The 24792-nt window shown below is 39.9% G+C and overlaps 1 protein-coding gene across 3 annotated transcripts in view; it reads left to right on the forward strand.

The window, feature by feature from the left end:
• The first annotated feature begins 3157 nt into the window (after window positions 1–3157).
• The window catches only part of LOC139565054 (insulin-like growth factor 2 mRNA-binding protein 1), a 60214-nt gene continuing 38579 nt past the window's right edge, over window positions 3158–24792 (forward strand). For all 3 annotated transcript variants that reach the window (XM_071385077.1, XM_071385078.1, XM_071385079.1), the window contains exons 1-2: window positions 3158–3900; window positions 5120–5180. In XM_071385077.1, coding sequence (XP_071241178.1) covers window positions 3726–3900; window positions 5120–5180 — 236 coding nt within the window. In that variant the 5' untranslated portion in view covers window positions 3158–3725. The remainder of the gene's footprint in view (window positions 3901–5119; window positions 5181–24792) is intronic.

The following is a 24792-nucleotide window of genomic DNA, read 5'->3' on the forward strand; positions in this document are numbered from 1 at the left end:
TTGTATATAGCCTCGTTATTGTTATTTTATTATTAGCTTTTTACTTACTTTTTAACTCTGCGTTGTTGGGAAAGCGCTCATAAGTAAGCATTTCACTGTAAAGTCTACACCTGTTGTATTTGGCACATGTGACAAATAAAATTTGATTTGATGATGAAGTTATCAGAACCTCATTTGTTTCATTAAGTTATCAAAACCTTTAAGCTAGGTTCAATGTATGCCATTACCAGTGTGTGTTTTACATACCAGTGATCCCATACAGATGTAGGATCTTAATTTGAGCCAGTTTGGTACAGCAGAAGAATTATACCGCAGCAACAGGAAATGTGAATTATTATGTGGATTATAAATAATGGACATTTTTATGGAGGTTAATACATTTTTCTTAATGGAAAATCAAGTCTGAAATTTCAGTGGAAATTACAAACTTCAAAAGCCTTTTTAAACCTCCTGCAATAGAGTGATCAAATTAAGATCCTGCATCTGTATATACCAGTTCCCTATCAAACACAGTTGTGTGTGGTTCTCCATAATAACTGCATTGATCGTTTTAGTGAGTGCAACATATTGATACAAAACACACTCTAAGACATAAGCAAAAAAACATGACTTTGTAACCTTTCCATTTCGACCATTACAAGTATTTAGAGTTGTTCATTTTGTTGTCCTCAGAGTATTTTCTGCAATTTATGTTAAGTATCTTGTAATTTGACCTAGCAACCTCCCGGGTTACAACTTCAATTCCCTAGTGACTAATACTTCCACACTGTACCAGACTGAATAGCCTGTTTACAGTGGGCAACGGTCTAAGACTCTGCATCTCAGTGCATTAAGGCGCATTATAGTACCTGGTTCGTATCCAGGCTGCATCACATCCGGCCGTGATTGGGAGTCCCATAGAGCGGCGCACAATTGGCCCTGCGTCGTCCGGGTTTGGCCGGGGTAGGCCGTCATTGTAATTAAGAATTTGTTGTTAACTGACTTGCCTAGTTAAATAAAGGTTAAATAAAAATTTAAAAGTACGATAGTATAGGAACCAATTAAGCTTTGACTAGACAGTTTGTTCTAGAATGTAATACTTTCTGCACCCAACAAATTACATCAATGATACAACACAAAACACGCACTTGTTATTTGTGGGTTGACTCAATATTGAGTGACATCTACCATTCGTTTTTTTGAGTGACTGGTGCCATTGGTCATAGCTTTCAACATACACATACACATACTATTACACTGTTGCTAAAACATTATATAGGGCGGGCCAAAGGATAAGGCAGTTCCTCCTTACATTGGTCTTTGTGAATCTTTATAATCTGGTGTGAAGTCCAAGTCCTCATTATCAACTCAATTATCCCAAAGTGTTCATTATTCTATTGTTTTATGTATTATTGTAAGTGTTTGCCTATGTTTGTTCTCTAATGTTCTGGCTGTTTTTTCTCTAATGTTATGGTATGTTTTGGCCATATTGCCCTTTACGGTGTTTTATCTTATAACTGACTTTTATTATGTGCATATGTGTGTTTGTAAAACGTTTTTTAAAAGGTAAAAAGTTAACATATATCATGTGGTTACATTGAATTTCAAGTTCTTGGTATAATAACTATGCAGTACCTATTCTATAGGCTTACTCGTGGCTAATTTGAAACAGAATCTGGTCAGTTTCCTTTCAGTACAATTCGGCCATTGTTCTATCTGCAGTTACTGTGTGAAGCTGAAGAGGTATAGGCTATAGATGATGTAATTAATATCTAATAGGTTCTAGAGTATGTAAGTGAAACTTAGGTTTTGTCATAATGTGTGATTAATAAAAAATTAAAAATTGAATTAGCATAAAAATAATTATGCTGTTGGTTCTCAAGCCCACGACTTGCATGTTTCGTATAGCATTAATTGTTGTGATTATTGTGATATTATTGTCAGTTCTATAACACATGTGTTATAACGTGAGTCGTTGCCATGTGTTACAGATAATAAAATTGTTGGAAGATTTTGAGTTTTTAACCCTCCAACGTCTGTAGGCGAGCCATTTTACAACTAAGCGATACAGTATGCCTATATGCCACGTTGAATACAGTATAGGCTGCAGTCTCACTAGTCAACCTAATGGCTCAATGCAGCTTCATTATCGTATGATTTATTCAAAGTAAGTGTTCTGTCTGTAGAGATAATTGCATGATTATATTAAACACACGTAACTCACTATAACCTAAGTTCGTGACTGTCCATGATGAAGTACACGACGTTCGATGGGGCACATTACGCACACTGACTGCAACAGAAGCTCTACCATTTCCCCTTCCAATGAAAAGCTGCTCTTTGCGCTTTTTGGGCCTGCACCACTGGATCCTCCATTTTGCGAGCTGTCAGTTTCTCCAAAGCCCTATGATGAAAACAGAAGAAACCAAGATCTTCTTTGGCTTTGATTGCCTATTTTGCCGAGTTGTGTTAACCCAAGCGGCTTGGGCGTATTTGCATACCATGACTATTGTCATCCACTCCTTGAATATTGATACAAATCGATGAGAAACTTGTAAGGCTGTCTAAATGGCCAAAGAATAACCTCAAACCAAGGACTCGTTGCTCCAGCGAGGCCTTCTAGTTTCAGACGAATGCAACAATGTTACGAGTGCTACAATGAACCCAAACAATGATACAATGTAACAATTTCCTCCCACGCGGCAGTTTGTTACAATGTATCTTGCTTGACAGCTGTTGGCCTCCTTGCCTATGTCACAACCTTTTGTTAGAGCCTTTTCGAAAATGTGTTGAAGCTCATGATTTTACATTTATGTAACATCCTCCTGGCGACCAAATTCTTTACCACAATGCATATTCATTGGAGAGGCGGGATGACTTCTAGAGCTGGGCTGAAGAGAGAATGTCATGACCAAATGGTATATGAGCTAAGAGCTGATATTAAACTACGGAGACCACAACTCGCACACGTCCGCCACCATAGTCATACATTGTGTTCCTATCCAAAAACCTGCGAATTATTTATATATTTGTAAAGGACAAAACACACATCCGCATCTTGAAGGAAGTCTCCCCTCCCGGTGACTGATATTCCGCACACAAGCCCAGCACACTCGCGCATGTGTGGGCTACGTATGCATAAAGCCTATACGCACACAGCACGGTGGCATAGCACGAAGGCTCGCTGCGTACACTCATCTGGGAAGCTACGCGGCCAGGAGGCTGGCCCTTTCTCTAGCTACTCGAATACCACGTGGTTTCCTCGCTGCAAACAAAAAAATAGTGAATTCGAGTCGGTTTAGAGGCGGTGCCATCGCCAGGCAGAAGGATCTGTGACAGTGCAGAGTACAACTCGAGGTTGAGGGGCAGAGAGAGGAAAACATTTCTCCCGATCCCGCCATACTTCTACCACTATTCCACCATAACCACCATCAAATTAATTCAAATTGATCCATTCTACATTGTGCGATTCATTCGCTTGGGTTGCTGCAGTCAAGGTTTCTCCACTTCAGTATTGGACTTAATCAGACTACAACACTACCATTACTTTCAACTTTTTTTCCTTTTTCTTTTAGTTTTACTTTGAAAATAAATGTATTTCGTTTTCTTTTACTGCTTGTGGACATTTGCAAGTGTTTTCAACCTGTGATCATCCTGGGTAGTTCTATCTTGTTGCGTTCTCAAAGAAAAAAAAGTTTTGTTGCTCAGATTTTTTCATTTAAATTGGAGGACCTCTATTTTTCAACATGAACAAGCTATACATTGGAAATCTCAATGAAAACGTGACTGCGGAGGACTTGGTTAAAACCTTTGACGACAACAAGATTCCATACTCTGGGCAGTTTCTTATGAAAACTGGCTACGCGTTTGTTGATTGTCCGGACGACCAATGGGCTATGAAAGCCATTGAAGCATTTTCTGGTAAGTAATTGAACGTAAATGAGCACTTCAATAGCGTCTTACCTTTATGTAATTTAATTCAATAGGGAAACCACCAAGGCTCAAATATATAAGGGCTTGCCCACTCCCCTCAAGCGTCCCAATGTTAAAGATATGACAGTAGAAGATATGATAGAATTAAGAGACACTTCGAAGAAAATATATTCCATGGGCCTATAATAATCGACGAAAGGTTTATGACGTGCTTATCCGAACAACAAGATACTCAACTTTTACAGGGAGAGGGGGCCCATCACATAGGCCTACCTATTTGAATGTGAACATCAAGATATCCAGATTTCTCGAATCGTATTCTATTTTAGGACCATTTACATAAACGCATGTTTAGTCCTGGATATGATAGCCAGATACCTATATTTCGGCCCTATGGCCACACGCTTTTATTGTACTTACCGAAGCCTTGCTCTCTGGTGCCTTGTATGACTAGGTTCTGTGTACTCGGTAGAGCTATAGAATTAAATCTTCCACCTCCCCCTTTGGCGAATAGGCCACTATAGCGATTGTAGGTGTAGTTTAAAAGCATACATCGAAACTATTCTTTCATAGATGAATGGCTTTGATTGCCTTGACCATTGCATTGCCAAATTACTCTCCCATTCTTCTCACAAGTCACGAACGGGCTTGATTTCCTTAAATGCATCTTCATGATTTCCTACATATGTAGCATGTGACGTGTGTTCTATATAGCACGAAGGACGCCATGCTGCTCGTGTGTTAAGCCTGAAATTGATCACTAAGAACTCTAGGGCACGCAAATGTGTATCTTCACCTTTTAATAAATGTTTGACAATGTCCTTTTCGAACGGCCTATTAAGTTATACGTGTTCTGTTTTACTGTATGTGAATGAGTTGTGAAAGATCAACAATGTGTGTACGTGATATAGGAGTTGATGAGTTAATACACAACGCAATTGTTGAATGGCTTTCCAGTTGAGCCAAGAGGGTAACTTCTTGCCCATCATCTTTGAATGACAGGCCTATTGCGTTATTAGACCCTAACTACAAATCTCGAACATTTATTCGTGCACCATTAGACAACGTGAGACACACTTAAGAAACACACAACTCAGTCACGTGGTAAATATTATTTCCATATGGCAAATAAATACAATACGTTTTCTACACTCTGAATGGAGGACATGGCCTCGTTTTTCTTTCAACATAAACATTTATTTTACAGGTAAAGTGGAGCTCCATGGGAAACATATTGAGGTCGAACACTCTGTCCCTAAGAAGCAAAGGTATTTAGCACCCTCCCCCAATAACACTTCAATTGTTGCATCTGGTAATGTATGGATTCTGCTGCAGAAGGGACATGTTGCTATTTAAGTTAATGCACGCATTAGATGTCGAGTTATATGCCTGGTGTGTGGATGTAGTAGTACGACTCGCAAATCCAATATTTGAATGGAGTTTTTTGTATTTAGGCTACTCTTTCATTATATTGCTGTGAACGGCGTGGTCCTACTCATGTGTGGAGTATGTGGTGTCACGAGTCTTGTCTACGTATGCACTAATGGCTACTCTTAAAACGAAAATGATGAATGCCCATTAACTATTGGGACACTTATTTGTCACAGAGAATATAATATTGGTTGCAACGTCATCACTTAAATACCTCATGTTAATTTTACCTCCCGAAGGCCTTGTCATAGGCCTAGGCCTTCCTGTGTGCAGAATTATTTATTTATTTAAAAAAATGTGTAGGCCATAGCTACTTTTCACATTTTAAGTGTCATGTTCTGAAGTTTAGTGGCATTAGTTACGTGATTACATTGTGTATGTTGGTACTATATTTTCATGCACAGCCTAGAGACAATCGATTTGCTATGTCAATATGTGGGATTGAAATGTGTTTAATTCACGTCACGGCAACTACTGAAACTTCAGTAATTTGTTGCACAGCGATTATTCATTATGAAGAGCGAAGCCTTTAAATTACGTTTTTGCTTTTATTGCACACGAACGTTGTTTTGGTGTTGTCTGGGCGATGTTGTATTATGTCGAATCACCAATAAATTTGGTCTCTAGGTTAGAAATGTGAAAAATACTGTTTCTGGTCATTAATCATGAAGTAGGCCTGTAGAAAATACATGGTTATATGTACATGCATAGGCTATGCCTATTATTGCTCTGGTCTAATTCGTATTTTGTCATTAAACATACATGTGTATGTGTGTATGGCAGTAAACACATATTGTGCTGAAATGTAATGCAATACTCACACTAATTCAATGGACCGTTCGGTCAAAAATTATTTCAGTAGCCTAGGTTATTTATCCTATCTATTTAGACGCTATAACAAAATGAGGGCATTGAGCCCTCCCTACATTACAGTTGACCCAGTTACAAAAATTACGAAAGTTTAGCTTAGTTAAAAAAATATTCATTACCATTAACCTTTGAACACACTTAGGTTATTTTAAATTATTAGTCTAGGAAAGAGGGGGTTTGAGATTAGGCTGTAACAGTTGTGAGGTTTGGCTAACCGTTTTTAATTCAGGTGTAGGCGTGCCTTTTTTTTTTAAACGACATTTAATCAAAGGCAATTTATTTTGATTTACTAAATATATTCAAACCTTTGTTAGGCCCTATCTGTAAAAGTGGTATGTATGTAGGCTGAGGTAAACGTATAGACTACATACAAGTCTGTAATAGACGGTAGCCCTGACAAGGAAAAGTCATGGCTGTATTGCAATAATAATATAAATATGTTTTATAACCTACCATTCAAGTGTCATTCATTGGTGGATTGTATGCCTATAAGTGAAAAACAATTATAACCCTAATTGATGCATATAGGAATCGTATAACCTTTGTCTGAATAACAAATGCACGGATATGCATAGGCCTATGGGCAATTTGAACGAGGCTATATGTCCTAAATTACCAATCTTGAATGGCTTAGATAAATATAGTTGTGTTGAGGTTTTCGCCCATGAAATAGCCTACATTTCAGTGTTACTGGAGAGGCCTAGTTTTGGTTATACACAACACGTGGTCACCCCCACTGAGAGAAGTCATGCAACGTCACTTGAGTGGGAAAAATGGCGAGCCTCATCATGAATGGCAAAGGGTGTCCTTTTTCTTTCGTTCATTCACTGCTGCAAAGCTCTCACTCCTCTCTATGAATGTAGCAAAACTGTTTAAGTTTTCTATTCTGATGATCTTAGGCATCTATAGGCTTTACCATGAAGTTAAACATAGGCTAAAAATGAATGTTTCGACTAGGCCTAATATCTTGCTGACACTCAAAATGGCCGCAACAACTCAACTAGCGGTGGCCAAATTCTGTTAAAACAAGCATTAGGAATTTAAATTCACGCAAATACATGTTTATAGTTCCCTCATTGTTACCCGAACATATAAATTGTAGGCCTATCAATTATTTGGGAATTATGTAAACGCTAATACAGTAGCCTATGCCGAGTTGTGTTGTTTTAGATTTCCAATGAATATGCTACGCAAAGCCTCATTTGATTTTGATGAGAAGCCCGGGCATAGGAGCTTTAATGAAAAACATTATCATTTGAAGAAGGTGGTCATTATATGAGGTATTAGACGATGGTTCAAACTGCTCGTTTGGCTCAGTCCTCTTCTAGAGCAACCACGTGACTCGAGTGCAACACCAACTCATTGTTCCATCTCATTTCGCCTACTATAAAAACACTAATTTTGACAAATAGGCTATTTGAAGTCACTTCAGCATATTATCTTGATCTCGTTTGTTTTCTGCATACTGGTGCTTAAATTAGACTACTCTCCAATATTGAATCTATATTGTGTATTTATAATTGTTTCTTTGTATTGGCTTACGTTGTCACCCTTGTTGATTAACACAAATATATATCTTCACAAGTCGTGTTTTTTCTGCAGCGTCCTAAGTATTGAGGTGGGCTAAAGCCCGTGGGTGACGTAGACCTAGAGTACGATGTAGAGTTGTGGTTGTGTGTCAGGGAGAGAGCGCGAGAGAAAGGTGAGAGGGGGGGTGATAGAGGAAGGATCTTCAGACATAACTCTGCCCCTCCTGACATAAGTACATTCACTATAAATTAGAAATGTATTGATGTTGAAATGTCCTACAAAATCAAATCAAATGTTATTTGTCACATGCTTCGTAAACAACAGGTGTAGATTAACAGTGAAATGCTTACTTACTATTAGAATTAAGCTGTTGTGACAACTCCTAGTTTGTATCTGATGTTTTAAGAAAAAATGGGAGACGTTGTTTGAGATGAGTAAGTTAAAGGTGCAATATGTAGAAATCACTCCGCCATTTCCTGGTGGCTAAAATTCTAATATTTCATCTGATTTCAGTTTGTTTGACAAAACAAGCAAGTGTAGAGAATCATTGTACCATCTAAACTGCTATTAAATATATTTTCAATAACAAACAATATTGTATTTTAAGCTGTTTGAAGCTGGTGTACAAATTGAAAGGAAAAGACCCCAAAATTAAACTTAAGAACGGGAAGCATAGAAATAGCACACATAGAGCAGATCTACCGCTTCTTAGACTTGCTTTCAGTGAGAATGAAAGATCTGTTACTCACATTTCTATGTGAATTTGGTCTGGTCACCCAAAAAGTTACATATTGCAGCTTTAAATGTTATCTATTTTTGGCATAGTTTGCCACAACTCTTAAAAGCAACTGTGGAACATAATGGATTTTTTTTGTGAATTTTCAGATTTAAAGGAGTAGTTAAATATTTTACAACTTGGTGTTAGATGCTTCCACACCCTGAAAGTAGTCTATGGGCCAGGAGAAACTGTAATCCATGGTTCAGTTGTCTTTATTAAACAGCCACTACAAACTTCAGCTAACTTTAGCCACCACAAGCTAGCAATCAATGGAAGGGATGGGAGGATGTTAGCATTTTCTAAATGGCCAAATCACCTTTAAGGAACATCAAACCAAATATGGAGTTGATTTGAACTGATTTCAGGTGATTTGCAAATACTTTTAAAAAACGTGTTCCTTTGTAGCTCAGTTGGTAGAGCATGGTGCTTGCAACAGCAGGATAGTGGGGTTGATTCCCGGAACCACCCATATGTAAAATGTATACAAGCATGACTGTTAGTCACTTTGGATAAAAGCGTCGCTTGTGTTAGCTGAAGTTTGTAGTGGCTGTTTAATAATGAGATCTGAACACTGGATTACAGTTTCTCTTGGCCTATAGACAACTTTCAGGGTGAGGAACCATCTAATATCAAGGTTGTAAAATAGTGAACTACTCTTTTAATATATGTGTTTTGGTGTGGGTGTGTACAGCTTTTGTGTGCGCCACACCTCTTCCACTCACACTTGCACACAAACCCATGGCCCTGCTTCACTGCTTTAAGCTTAATGAGGAATGCTAAATTAGCTCGAGCATGGCCGTCTGCAATGACGTGGTGGGCCTATTTTGATGTGCCTACACTTCTGAGAGATGTTGAAACAAAGGGAAGTTCCAGACCCCCTCTTAAAAGCCAGGTGCTGGTAAAAAAAATATTTTACAATAGCCTACTACCTCCCCCACATCACACCCCCCTCTAGTATCACCCAACACCACCCTGAGAGAACCTGAAACAAAAAAAAAGAAAGGTTGGTGTCCTATTGTGACATCATGACCAGTGTTTGCAGGCCTCCAGGCCACTTGTCTATGCCCAGTGGGATGCAGCGATTGACAATTGAAAGCTTTGGGCACATCTGTATTTGGGAAGCAAGGTAGTTGCTGGAGTGCTTTGTGAAAAAGAAAGCATGCCGCCTGTACTCCTGATTGCGTTCATTACTGTAAATATATATATATTTTTTTAACTATTCCGTAATTATCCTCCCATTATCCTCCTATCCATCCAGTATGGCTTTCTGTTACTGTTGCGCTTATGTGCACAAAAGACGTTGTCCTCTGGGTTTTATAGAATTGGAACTGAATGTATTAGTTGTGTTCGTCCTCTTATTGGTTGCAAGAAACATATTTGCAAATTTACAGTTTTAAAGTACGGTGGTGCTCTTTGTTGTTATATAGAGGGTTAAATGGGGGGGGGGGGGAGGTTACAAGGGTGATTTTATTATGAGGGAAAAGCCCAGTATATGATTATTCAAATAATGTTTCACAAAGTTTAATTGAAAATGTTTGAAATTACTTTGAAATGTACATTGAAAGATGTAAAAAAAAACAGCTCCTATTGTTTTTTGTTTTCTTTCCCGCGTTGCAAACAAACTTCCTTGAAATATGTGGCACATATGAAAAGTCCTTGATCTGCATCAATCAAGCCCCTAGTAGTATTGCTCCCATTGCCTGTCTCAAGCCAGCAACCAGCAAACTCACTGTTTCTTCCTCTTACGATTGTTCTACTACCAAAGGCAAGGCGAGGGCGGGGGCGTTGGGAGAGAGGGGGTGCGACCAATCAGCTGGCGAGAACACCTGTGTGCAGCGCCTAGAGGCCGTTGACGCTGCAGCACACAAAAAAGGCAGTCCCTCACTCCCTCCCTTTCCTTCTCTCTCGCTCTTTCTCACACACACACATCCACTCACAGCTGGCACACACACCCCAACCTCTCACACACCCAGAGTAGAAAGACATGTTCTGCGCTCTATTCCATTCCTGATACATTACTTTTTGCCAGCCAGGCAGAATGAGAGAAAGAGTGTGCGTACGAGCATCTGAGTGAGTGAGTGAGTGAGTGAATGAGAGAAAGTGAGACAAAAAAGAGAAAGAAAGAAAGAGAGCTGTCGCATACATGAACGGCGCGCTCCTCTACAGGGTCATATGATTAGCTGCTCGCTCTCTTTCCGGGGCTTCAGTTGCGGATTATAGTGGAGGGAGAAGAGGCAGGGACGCTGCATGGAAGGACTTCCTTATGGGCTTTCAGAAGGAAAGAAAATCTAGTGGGGGGTTGTGTGGGTTGTGGAGATGGCGAGAGAGACGTGTCCATTTCTGTGTGTATGTATTGGAAAGAGGGAAGGGAATCTTTTGGAGGGGGCTAGCTGGGGGGGAAATGTGCACCGTCCCTTTAAGAAACCCCCAACCCCTTGCTAATGTGTCTTCTTCCCCCTCTCTGGTTTGGACCATCTGTCCTGTTTTTAAAGGGGTTGAGTCCTACTCCCTTCAGATCTTCTCACAGCTTTGGACTTGCCATGGACACCACTAGCCTCTAAATCCACCCCAACCCTGTCCCCCTCCCAACACACACACATCAACCAACTATGGCTGCTGTGGAAAAATGCAGGGGGATTGGCAACGTGTGTCATAAATCTTGGTAAAAATGTGAACCGTTGACCTGGAAGAAGCCATGGGTGAAAAGAAAGAAAGGCAGAGGGAGAGGACAGAAAAAATAGGATATCTTTGGGTTTTGTGTTGAATGGGAGAGCCTATATGGCCGTGGAGCAATGGAAAGGAGCGATCCACTCGGCTGGGGTCAGTGTGCAGCCAAATGGATTTGTCTCCATGTGTAGGAGTCAGGCTTTTCCGAGCTACAATTGAAATGCAAGGGAAACCAACCCATCCCACCCTTCACACACACACACACACACAAACACAGCAGGGAGGCCCCGGGGTAGAGTTGAGTTGCCCCTGTGTGGACGGACGGAGGCTCGTCTCACCGTCCCACTCCACTCCATCCCACCCATCCAAGGGCACGTCACCCAGAAGAAGCCTCCTTGAGAGTGTATTCCTCCAGGGGTGGCTCTGCATCAAACAGCTGGATAGAAAGGGCAGTTGACGGGGCAGATAAGCACAAAATGCACAGGTTAACTATAATAACAAATTGGGTGGGCATTTATGATGCATTTTAAAAATGTGTTTTTCATGGATTAGTAGACGGGTTGACACTTATAGCTCAGACACTGTGGTAGGCCTGTCAAACATTTGCCTTCAGACAGTAATTAGCACCTCTGAACAGTGTTGCCAGTCAATCACTTTTGTGTTCATCCAGCAAAGACCTTAAAGTCGTCAGCCACTCAGCCGTGTTAAAATACTCCAAACCAGAAGGTGGCAGTAGCGTTGTTTGGCAATACATGTCCGTGTGTGTTGCTTCTTTTATGGTCTAGATTCCAATGTTGGCTAGCTATATAGCTAGCTGCGCTAATGTTGCTATTTTATAGAACACCAATAGCTAGATAACTACCTAACAAGATGATAAGATCATAATCCCCTACTGCCAGTGCCAGCCCATAGCCAAATATTTAGCTAGCTAACGTTAACATATTCTCTAGCTAGCACAGCATAGCTAGCTAGCTAGCTAAGCAGACTGACATATCATGGCAGCTAACACCGGCAGCTGCTTCATGTAAACGAATCCATTGTGATTTAATTATAGTGAATATACTAGTTATCTAGCTTGGAGGAAGTGTTTTGTGTTGTGTGCATTGCACTAGTGCACTTCGCTAGTTACCATCCCATAAGCTACATTGCATATGAAGTGTGACTGGCTCATGACATTTAACCGTGGATGTAAAATGCCCTATTTTTCCCTTTTTTTGTCACTCCTGTTGGCTTCCTCACGTGGGGGTTTATGCTCTCTGATTGGCTTAAAGTCAAGTTGTTAGCCACTGACGAGCATTACGATTCTACAAGTAGAAACGGCAGGTTCATTGCTACCGGGTCGGCACGAAGCAGGTACCAGTTTTGTCCTATCAAGAGAAGGAACGGCATCCCACAGTGATACATTTCTGTCTGATTCGTGCTTTAGGTTGTGCCCATACACTTTAAAGTACTTTGTTAAGTTAAATCCGGTCCTTTACTTTCCGTTATAATATTATACAGACTGTTCAATTTGGTTTGAATAAAAACATCAACGTAGAGTTAAATAAATGCCATATAGAACATTTATGAATGGAGTAGAACTGAAAGTAAGCGTGCCTTTTGTGATGTCTTGCCGGAATCTGAAGAGCTTATACGTTTGTTGATTTGTTTTAATTTATCACATTTATTTACTCTGTAAAACACAGTCAGCGGATGTTTACTTACTTACCTCACTGTTCCTGGAATACAAAGTGTTCAGCCTCGCTCAGTCTAGCAGAACGTCTTCACCCCCCCTCCCCGGAAAAAAAAAGTACTTCCCTGTGTTAGGGGCCTCCCGCCCCCTCACCTCTGACCTCTCTTTGTGTACCTTGTGAACCGGCCTCTGGATGCTCGGTTGGGTGAGGAACACAGTAAACACTCCCAAAGTTTCCCCCCGGGGCAAAGCGGAGGAGGGGAGGGGTGTGTAGGGGTAGGGAGACGGCAGGCACTGCCCCTTAGACCTAATTACTTTAAAATATGTTTTGCAATGGGAGAAATTTAAGATCAAGGAGCTATAGTTTTTTTATGTCAGTGGTTCTTGTGGCAGAGTTATTCGGTCTAATGAAAGTCCCTCTCTTGCTATCCATGTGGATCTTTTCAAACCTGAAGTTGACTGCTTTAAAATGTAACAGTGCTCTATCGTTTTTTTGTTGTTGCTGCTTTTATAGAGTTTTTGCAAACTTCACGGGAAATATGTGTACCACGGGCACATGTCAAAGGCACATTTTTCTGAAATATTCTTTCTATCATATGAACTGTTGAGGTTGGGAGATGTTCTCTCTTTAAGTTGTCACATACAGCTTCTGCTCCAATATGATGCAGCTTTTTGTAAATAAATTAACCTGACACAGTAACAGCTAGATCCGACTGACATCCTCGTATTTAGTAACTTTGTATTCAAATGTATTACACTATCAGTACGTTTGCTGTGGTCTGTGGAAAGACCCATATGTGGTTGTCTTACCTAGTTGAATGCAGTGACTGTAAGTCTCTCTGGATAACAGTGTCTGCTAAATGACCGAACTGTAAAAATCTATTCAAGGACAAAGGCTCCTTTAGCACTGAATACCATCTCCCCTCTAAATGTGGAGAAGGTTAAAAGATGAATAGCATTATGGGTGTGCATCTTGTGCAATCTTCTTCATTTTGTGAGTTTGACTCATCAAATTGAATCCGTCTGGAGGTCAAACATCCTTATTGGATTTTTTCCCTTGACTTTGTTTGGCTTTCCAAACTCCATGCGGACAAGCTTGTCTCGTTGCCTTGTTATGGCTTGTTATGAAATTGTCTATCGGTGCTATGTCTATCACGCCTGTTCCTTTCTATCCTTCCGAGTTGAAATGGAAAAGCAAGGCCAGAGGGAACAGGACAGAGCCTCTGTATTCTGCATCTGCAAACCCAAAGGAAGCTAAGATAAGCCTCCGGGCTGCAGCTCTAGATGGCGTACATTACGCTGCATCTCTCAGCACCTTTGGCCACAGTCAATCCACAGGGGGGTCAATAGGCAAGACCAGAGTGTCACTGTAAATGACTGGTGACAACTGCTATCCCCTCTATATCGATTCATTGGAAATTGAAGGACGTTAGAACAAACGAGTGATAGACAATCATAAGCTACATCCCACTGCTAAATGTCTTTTTTCGTTTCACTGTGTGAAAATTCCAACTGGGTACATTATTATAAAGGTGTGACTGGCTTATCTTTATGTCTGTTTATTAAATCAACGGATATTGAAGTAATGTTTTCATTGGGAGAAACTAACATCTTGTTAAAATCTTATTACCATGCTATTACCACTTCCTGTGCTATAATATATAGTGCTGCAGAGAGTTTTAATGTAGTTACATTTGGGCGTCATCAAAAGATTGCTGAATATTTTTCACATGTATTTCACATTAAGTTAATGACCCACGTTGTAGACAGAAACACTTGACATAGCATTTATTTTCTCAAAACTTTGCTCTTAATTTATTAAACAGTTGAAATTAAGCATGAATTACTTCACAGTTTGAATGGATAAATGTTGATTATTCCTTTCAAAGTGACTGAGCTATTCTTTTTCCACGGTATCCAATTGGTAGTTACAGTCTTGTCTCATCGCTGCAACTCCCATACGGACTCAGGAGAGGCGAAGGTCAAGAGCCATGCGTCTTCCGAAACACAACCCAACCAAGCCACACTGCTTATTGACACAATGCCCACTTAACCCGGAAGCCAGCTGCACCAATGCGTCGGAGGAAACACCATACACCTGGCGACCGTGTCAGCGTGCATTGCACCCAGCCCACCACAGGAGTCACTAGTGTGCAATGGGACAAGGACATCCCTGCCGGCCAAACCCTCCTTTAACCCAGACGACGCTGGGCCAATTGTGCGCCGCCCCATGGGTCTCCCGGTCGAACCCAGAATCTCTAGTGGCACAGCTAGCATTGCGATACAGCGCCTTAGACCACTGCGCCACTCAGGAGGCCCTTCCTGAGCTATTCTGATGTTGACTATTTGTGTAGTTTTTTGCTTGAGTATACATTCATTAGTTCACAAATACGTTTGAATGTGTTTCCACATTTTGAATGGATAAATATTAAATGCCAAGATGTTGATTATTCATTTCATAGCCAACGATGTTGACAATTTGTGTAGTGTCAACAATCTTTCTCTCCTTAGATTTGGTTCACAGATGGAGAAGAGTCCCTTTTCACTAGCTCTGTTGCATTCATTTAATCACCTCTTCTCATAAAGGACCCAAATGTTGTTTGCCATGAATGTGCTTCATCATCCACCTGGTTGATCAGCCAGGGCAGCCATTTTGTTCCAGAGTGCTCCCTGTACACTTGGACACCAATGAGCAGAGAGCCTAGTGGGCGGAGCTTCCCCAGTCAGTCCCTTTGCTGTTCTGCTCTGCTTTTTAAGAGGTGTTGCGTCTCCTCGTGTGGATTTTGCAACTGTGTTCCCATCTCCTGTCTGTGGGTGTCACAGTGGGGCTTCGGCACTGGAACGTGGAAGGTTTCGTTCGGGAGAGAGAGGGTCTTTTTTTGCTTGTCTTCAGAAATCCTTGGCCCACTTCTCAGTGATGTAGTCCATGGGTTCCATTGTAGCGGAGCTCTAAATTGTCTGCCAATTTCTATACATTTTCAACAACATCAAAAATCCTAGTTTGTATGTCTTTAACATCCAAATCCTGTTTCATATGAGTGGATTCCCACTCAGAGCCTAGCTCTCATCATTGACTCACAAGGGGGTTTGCAGATCCCGGGTGTGGAAAGCGTAGGTGCTGTAAACCTTGTTAAGGACAAGCAACAGATGAAATTCCAGTGCACATCTTTTATGTACCGTACAAGGTCATTAAAGAGCTGAGGAAGATAAAGCTTTTGTGGACAGCATGTCCTTTGGCAAGTTGATTTCTACATTTTCTAAGTTAATGAACTGTTGAGAATTAGTTCCATTTTCATAATACATTTCGAATAGCTCAATGAAGTTATTGAAAGACTGTCTGCAGTTTGAAGTGGGAACGTGATGTAATGGGATTCATGGTAGTAGCCGTAGTAGCACGATCTAAGGATTGTGGAGTTGTGTGTGGCCAAAGATTCATAACTGTGTTATGTTCTAAAATTAACTTACGATGGGGTTCTTGGATTCTAATCAGAATGTTTACCTTTTTGTAATGAATAACTATTGATTTATGAAATATTGTTTTTCATATGAATCATGATCTAATGCTGGTAACATGTTTGCCCTTAATGGAGAAGCTGTTATTACTTTTTGAAAACTGTCTTCAAATGAATTTGTTAAATCTTAATGACATTTTCCATAGTATTGAATTGAAAAATGAAATATGTCTTTAAAGTATGTAACATGACATCACATATAAAAGTGTTACTGAACCTTACTGAGCTGTGGTTTATAAACTAATTATTTTGTTGCATCACAGTTGAGAAAGCATTGTTTTTTTTAGACATCCTAAATGTCCAATTATTGAGACAACGAAAATAATTGTGACTGAATTGAGAATAGAGTTACAGGTCATTTATCTATATTTTAAAGTACGTCTTAGTGACCAAATAATAGCTCTGTCCTTCACGGGGCAACACTCTGTATTGCCATGCTCTATCAGTGCATTGAAGTCATCGCCATTTTCCCAACTAAACTAGTTACTGAAAGACTGGACTACTTCCTGTAAACCTTCCCATACAGTTAAGAAGGTTGTGATGTATCTGAGGCACATGCAAGGACGGCTTGATATTTGTTAACAGTGATGTGTTAATGAGGTTTCCCTTACCAGATCCATTGACCTTGGTGACCGTTTGAGTTTTTTTGTATCCCTTTCTTGCAGTCTAAAGACCTAGTGACCTCTTGGGTGGAATGTTATTCATATTTGTAATAACTTCATAATTAATAAACATATATATTTTTTAAACCGCCAAAAATCCAGTGTTTCTATGTCAAACGCTTTTCTTATATTTCAGTCTTCTGTGATGTATATAAAGTGTAATATTGGGATGCAAACTGTTATACAATGTTATACACTTCAAGACTATAGCTGAAATTGTACAGGTAGGTGTCTTCTTATTTTTTTAAGCCCATAACCATGTGTATGAGGTGTATACTTTTGCTTCAAAGTAGATTTGTTTAAGACTACCAAGAAACACTCTGTGTGGCCCTGATTTAGCCTACTCCAGTATTAAGGAAATGCTTAAATATATACAAAAATAAGCCTATGTCAAGCTTTAAAATGTGTATAATTAGAGGGCAACATCAATGGAAAAAGATAGAAATAGTATAATATTAGTGAGGAGGATTACTTTAGATGTACGAAGATCAGTGTTTGGATAAGTTGATATAGACATGTCTCTGCTGCAATTCAAATGTGGATATAAGGTGGTAAGAAGTGGGTGTGTCAAATGATATGTAAGTATTTTATTATTATTATTATTCTCTTATGAGGCCCAGTGAAGACCCATTTTCTCCCCTCCATTCTTTTCCCCTCTATCGCTTCTTCTCGCTCTTTCTCTTTCTCGCTCTTTCCCTCCGTCTCACAGCTCTGACTCTGAATCAGTTAAAATGGAGCCTCCAGGTCACATGTCTGCCAAACAGGCATGTGCTGGTATGGCCATGCTATCCCCTTGCGCACGCACACACACACACACACACACACACACACACACACACACACACACACACACACACACACACACACACACACACACACACACACACACACACACACACACACACACACACACACACACACACACACACACACACACACTCTCTCTCTCTACAAGGCAGAGGGAGCGAGGGCAGCTTACAAACCTACACCCTTACTCAACCCCCCTCCCCCATACCCTGAGTGAGCCACCTCATACTAGTCACTTCCTCATACTGGGAGTGTGTGCCATGTCACTCACAGGACACATGCTCACATGGATGTGAGTGTGGTGTTGGATTTCTGGATTAAGATTTATTTACTGAGTTGCTGAGCACATAGATCGAGGAGCGATGAGATCTAAATCTATTGAAATATGTTCCATATTGATTTGATTTTGTCCAGCAGACATGTATGGTTGCTTTGTTATTTGAGAATGCACGACTCTATTTTTCCTCCCCAGTTGTGGTCGCAGGCGTCATTTCAGTCTCATACGAAAAGGATGAGGTTGAACACACTCTGACCGATGTTATGAATAAAACTTGTTTTTCTAGGGTTTTCAGTTAAGGGTCTAATTAAAATGACTGGCATGTTGGGATGCCATTGGGTCAACATTTAATCCTTGTCTTCATTATCCATATACAGATAACTCCCAAAATAAAGGAAACACTTGAGTAAATGAGGGTTCTGGCGGCTCAGTTATGGAGTGGGGTGCATTTTCCTGGCATGGTTTAGGTCCTCTCATCCCCTTAGAGGGTAAGGTAAACACCAATAAATACACAGCCAGCCCTTCTGTGCGATCACCTTCAACCTATGGTGAAGCACTTCTATCCTGATGGGAGTGGTCTCTTCCAGGATGACAACAGAAGTATTACTAGAAGTGAAGAGGAATTGAAACACATTTCAAATCACAAAATAAAGGAAGCACTAACATAAAGTGTCTCAATAGGGTGTTGGGGCCACCACACTTTATGTTGGTGTTTCCTTTATTTTGGCAGTTACCTGTAGGTTTGTTAACCAAGGTGTTGATTGATCTCTGCATAGTGAGTTTGAATGTGTTTCAATTCCTCTTGACCTCTAGTAATACCTCTGTTACAAGACTTTGTTGATAGTTACTTTATTGAGGGAAAATGTACTTACTATGACTGTGATATGTGGTTGACTCACCTAGCTATCTTACGATGAATGCACGAAATGTAAGCCGTTCTGGATAAGTGCGTCGTCTGAATGACTAAAATGTAAATGTTAATATTTTGAGTCTGGGAGTTTGATAGATTCGTTGAACGTTGATTAAACACACATGTACAGAGAACCCCTGCAGTTTGATCATTTCTTAGAAGAACTTCTGATACCTCAAGTAAATGTGAAAAAAAGATTTGCAATCTACCTGAAACCATGCAATGGAATTATGACGTAGTGTGTCTGAGCAAAATGCTTGACATAAACGTTATTTGTCAACTAGTTTAGCTGTATTAGTTTGAACTCGTTATTTCTCTCCTCTAATGCTATGTGGACTGTACCAAACATAACAAATAGTTAACAGAGTTGAGCTCTAGTGTTTCTTAAAAATGTATTTTTTTTACTAGAATCCAGAGCCCAAATATCTTTGCCATGTTGATCAGCAATGATCATTACCTGACGTTCCTCTATCAATGTTTGGGGCAGCAGCCATGGCGCTGTGTTGTGTGTTGGAAGTTGCACATGAGGAGGGGACAAAACAGAGGAAGGGCGGGAGGACGGGCGTGGGTGGGGCGCATTGGCTGTTCCTAGGAGTCAGTTGCATATAGAGTGGACTGGCCCCCACATTCTGGACGTTCTATAGGTACTCGGGGTTCATTGATTCAAAACAAAGTCAGAGCTGACGTCACACCCTCCGAGGAAGAAACCACCCTCTTGTTTTTGAAACACAAGAACATTGTAGCTCGAGTTCTCTCTCTCTCTCTCTCTCTCTCTCTCTCTCTCTCTCTCTCTCTCTCTCTCTCTCTCAATCTCTCAAAGTGAACTTTGAAGTTGGAGATGCATGTTACATTTAGCAGAGTTTTCAAGTAAGATTATGAGAACTGTTTGTGGTCATTGATGAATATGGATATTTTGGTAGATGTTTTTAGAGGCAGGTTTTAAGTGTTTATTTTTGTTCATCTGTTGATATGTGACTGGGGGAAACAGAGGTACATGAGCATTGTAGTCAGTGATTACCTCACACGTTGTTACCTTTGAAGTGTTCCAATTTGATCAAGGACTCTAAATTCTCTAAAAGTCTTCAAATCTTATTTAGTCAAATCCTTATTTAGCGTTTTAAAGGTAAATTGGAAGAATAACTTCTCTGTTCTTCTAAAGTGGAACTCACAGAAGGCTTCTGGTTGGACCAAGTTTATAGTTAACTAAAGATGATGGTGTTGATGCCATAGAACTTTGTGCTTGAAGAATTTAGGTTGTTACCTTTGAAGTGTTCCAATTTGATCAAGGACTCTAAATTCTCTAAAAGTCTTCAAATCTTATTTAGTCAAATCCTTATTTAGCGTTTTAAAGGTAAATTGGAAGAATAACTTCTCTGTTCTTCTAAAGTGGAACTCACAGAAGGCTTCTGGTTGGACCAAGTTTATAGTTAACTAAAGATGATGGTGTTGATGCCATAGAACTTTGTGCTTGAAGAATTTAGAAACAAAAATCATGTTTTTGAAAATAGACAACAGTATCTGTTGTGGTGCTGGATAACCAAATGCTTTGAGCAATTGGATGTCACTTACCACGACGTGTACGTGATAGAAAATTACATTCTTTCCAGAATTGTATTTTTTTAAACATTTAAATCTGGCAATGGAAAGGCTTTACCCCAATGCTGACCATTTGGAGAGGGTCCTATAAGTTGAACTGGAAATAGTACTGTATAATTGAGTATAATACAATACAATTTCTGTTATAACTCTATGGATATTAATTTGTTATTCAATTATTTTAATTTATGTGTAAAGATATGTAATAACTTTTTGGAGTATGTTATGTTAATTAGTTGTAAAGGTTTCTGAGCTTAATTGACTTGTAAACAAGTGGTTTTGAATTCAGAACATTGCAGTGGTAACATTGTGATTTCATTAGGGTGTGTGCACAATGCTTTAACACTATCAGATTTAAGACAACTAGCTTTTCATAATGTTTTCATTTTTTCAAATTTAGGAGTAATATTTGTCTCCTCTCACTCTCTATTCTCACTTATAGTCATGTTATTCACTGTGCATCCTAAAGTTACTCTGATAGTTGTTTTACATCAGAGTTAAGCAGAGAATAAAATGTATCTTGATATATAATAAAGCAACAAAATAATCATTTGACATTACATCAACTTTAATGTTGTTCAGTTTTCAAAGTTATTTTTTTAAAATTTAAGTTCAGACAATTATCAGTGATTGATATCAGATTTATAGCAGTAGGGCTAGGTCTATATCAGTTCTCTCAGAATCAGAATCACCTTCATTCTCCAAGTACATTTCCACATACTCAGAATGTTACTTGGTGATATGGTGCTGCTAGTGATAGACAGCATTTAGAGACAGAATACAGAAAACTGAGTTTAAACAAAGTTTACATACTGTACATTTTATACAACTAGGTAGAGTGAGCAAATATGCAAATATACAAATGTTCACCAGTGTTTTCTTCATGTAATTGTTTCTTGTTTCTTTGGTGTAATGCTTTATATTATTAGTGGGGAAGAATTGTTGATCTTAAAGAATTTTGTTTGGAAATATGTACATTTGTAATTATAGTATTCAAAGATTTAGAAGTTCTGTTCATAGTGTACATTAGATAGCAATGAGTTGACTACACTAAAGTTGTTACTCTGGCAAAACAATGTGGATAAACTTGAGAATTTTGCATTTTTATAATACTGATGTTAACTATAATATATATAGTATATATAGTAGGCATTCTCCCTTAGCCTTTAATTATTTGTTTGCGATCATTGGCATGATGCTTGCATGCGAAATGAGTGAGATTCCCCTATGGATGCTCTAACTTTTGGCAACGTAGATCTAAAGTTTGGATTCAGATGGAACATATTGTTGTCGTCTTTATGCTACGTTATGATTGCAAATAAGAAAAACATTTCGCACGTTTATGAGGACCCGTGAGGCTTTGATAATTCATGTATAGGCTACAATGCATATAAAATGTAGGCTAACCATTTAAACACTCCTTTAATCTCGATCTCATTAGAACCAGCAGACATGTCGACATCAAATTAAAAGCGAATGTAAGGATGTGCGGTTAGGTTTCTGCTCCATGAGTCATGTCAAACGTTATAGCAAGTAGCCTACGTTCTTCTATTCTACACGCTATGGAGGCTTGGCTTCTCCTGAACAGCGCAGCGACGAGAATCAAATCGTCCACGTCAACTGTAGCAATGATTCATCTGGCACTCGTCGAAAACAGTTCACATGTATCAGAAATGTGTCACTGCTCGATATCACCAGCATAGCCAAACCCTTGCTATGTACCCCCTGTATGCGTCAGGCGTGCTCTCTGGCATACATTGTAGCCACACGCTCCCTCCTTTCTTCTATCCAATGACTGCTTCTATCTTCTCCCCCTCCCCTCCCTTTCTCTTCTCTAGGTGGGCGGTGCAGCTACTCGGAGAACCGCCTCTTCCACGATGCTGTAGTACTCTCGAGTAGTTTACAGACTTTATGAATGAAGGCAGGTTTTCCTCCTAACAGCAGCGCAAGGCTGTAGAGCGAGCGCTAGCAGCTGAGCGATGGGGGGAGGTGTGTAGCCACGGTACCGACAGAACGAGAGAGGAGCAAGAGTGTTTGCATCCTCAATAGAATGTAATGGACAGTCCTTGCTTTCGAATGAAATATAGCCAGACGTGCATTCATAATATGTAGATTTACAATGTTGTGCATGTCTTCGACTATGGTTGCATAGCCTATAAAACTACAATGGCAGCACTACAATGGCAGCTGTTTGTTTTTTTTTGTGTAAGTTATTAATAATATATTATCTTTATAAGCGTTTGTTTTACCCATACAGGAACCAGGCCAGGAATTCTCAACATGACACTCATCCATATCAATTTATTCAATAGGTGACGCCCAGATGAATTGTGCTGTCACTGATGTTTCTAAATGTTCTGGTATATTCTGCGCTGCCACATGTGACTGTATTTCATTGTGGTAATTGGGCGTTGTCAAATAAAAATGGCTGCCAACTTGCTGGCTCATATGGTTCAGACTTATCCAGGGTGGTGTCATTCGCAGTGAACTAGAAAATCCGGTTTTACCGACATGTGTGTGTCTAAGAGCCCTGTAAGTGTTTATTAACTGCCACCGCCGCAAGTTATATGCAGTGTTTTGGTTTTGTTTATATTCTAAACATACGCATTCTCATTAACCAAGTGACCGCGAATTCATCCCAATATCTGTCTGATTCAGATGTTTACCCGCTGGGTTCTGCATGGCAAATATGGAATATGAACAGAGTCAAATAAGACAAATAGCCTTCGGTTCTGATTATGAGTTTATAGACCATATAGCCTAATGAATGAGGAATGTTTAGGCCTGTGGCCTCAGTCAAGTAGCCTAAATCTCTCTATTGCTTTTTGGACACCCGAGATGATTTTTGGCGACAAGTAGTCCTGTGCCTATGTCAAAACTGGATACAGGTTTCTAAAGACTTTTGTCTTTTGACCATCAGTTGATTGAATAAACTGTTGAACGAATATACAGTTTAAACCTTATAGCAGTGTTTATTGTTGATTTTTAGATCAATAGAAATGAATTGGCAATCATTTGGGCATTAATATTGCATAGAAACGTCAAATCAATAGGTCTATATGGGCATAGGGCCTCAGGTGATATGGCAGAGCCTGTCAAATTGGGTGGGTTACCGAGAAAGGGACAACGAAATATCATCGTTTTGAAAGATAAATAGCTGCAAGGTCATCCACCTAGGTAGCCTGCTCCTACCAAAATGAATACATTCTTAATAACTTCAACCCAAATCTGAGTGGCAACTTTTTCTAATGATCAAACTGTAAGTAATTAAACGAGTAGCCTATAGACTATTCTTGAGCTATAATAAATATATGGGAATCATTTCAATCAAAGTTAATAATTGACTTTACATGCTGTGAAGTGGACATGCCTTTCTCTCGAACCCATATGCAGTGCATAAAATGTAGGCTACTGTTGCGCACAAAATGGCGCACGAGGGAGTGGTGAGCGAGAGGCGCAGGCAGCATCAAGGCATAGTGGTACTACGTAGTGTGCTACAGTAGGTTCACTCTCCGTTCTCCTAAAGTGGTCTATGTTACCCGTTTTTCCACTCAACCTATAGCCTACTGACCATATGCACAGGGCATAAAGTGACCAGACTCCAGTAGCACATCTACAGTGTAAAGAAAACACGCATTTGAATAGTATTAACAACTGTCGTGCATAAATATTTCTTTATTATTCCATATCGTATGTTGGAAACAAATAAAGGCACTCATCGCCCTGCATGCGTATGTAGATGGGTAGATTCTCTCAACCTTGCTCTTATCAGAATGGAAATATAGGCTATATAAGTGTTTTTTAGTAATCGGAATGGTATAACAGAAAATAGATATTCATAAGTTATGTGTTAATAAAGTGACAATGGCTAAGTGTACTCGATGGTGATCAATATCTCGCCTACAACGTGGAGATTGCGCACTGTTAGGCTGCTGTGCCACACAAAATGGAGATCTTGCGGTTGCCATCTTCTCATGGCGAACGGGTCATTGTGGAGAAAAGCGTGAACTTTGAGCCAGACTAAAGGTACGTCTCTCCGTCTCCACTGCTAAATGAACTCCAGAGTTGTTGTCCTCGCAGGTTCAGCTTCTTCTCCAGCCAATACCAGCCACCGCAACGACCACCCCACGTATTCCAGGCAATGGCGCCAATGCGCTCTCGACTGTGT

This window comes from Salvelinus alpinus, chromosome 36 (genome assembly GCF_045679555.1).
Source record: "Salvelinus alpinus chromosome 36, SLU_Salpinus.1, whole genome shotgun sequence".
NCBI classification, from domain to species: domain Eukaryota; kingdom Metazoa; phylum Chordata; class Actinopteri; order Salmoniformes; family Salmonidae; genus Salvelinus; species Salvelinus alpinus.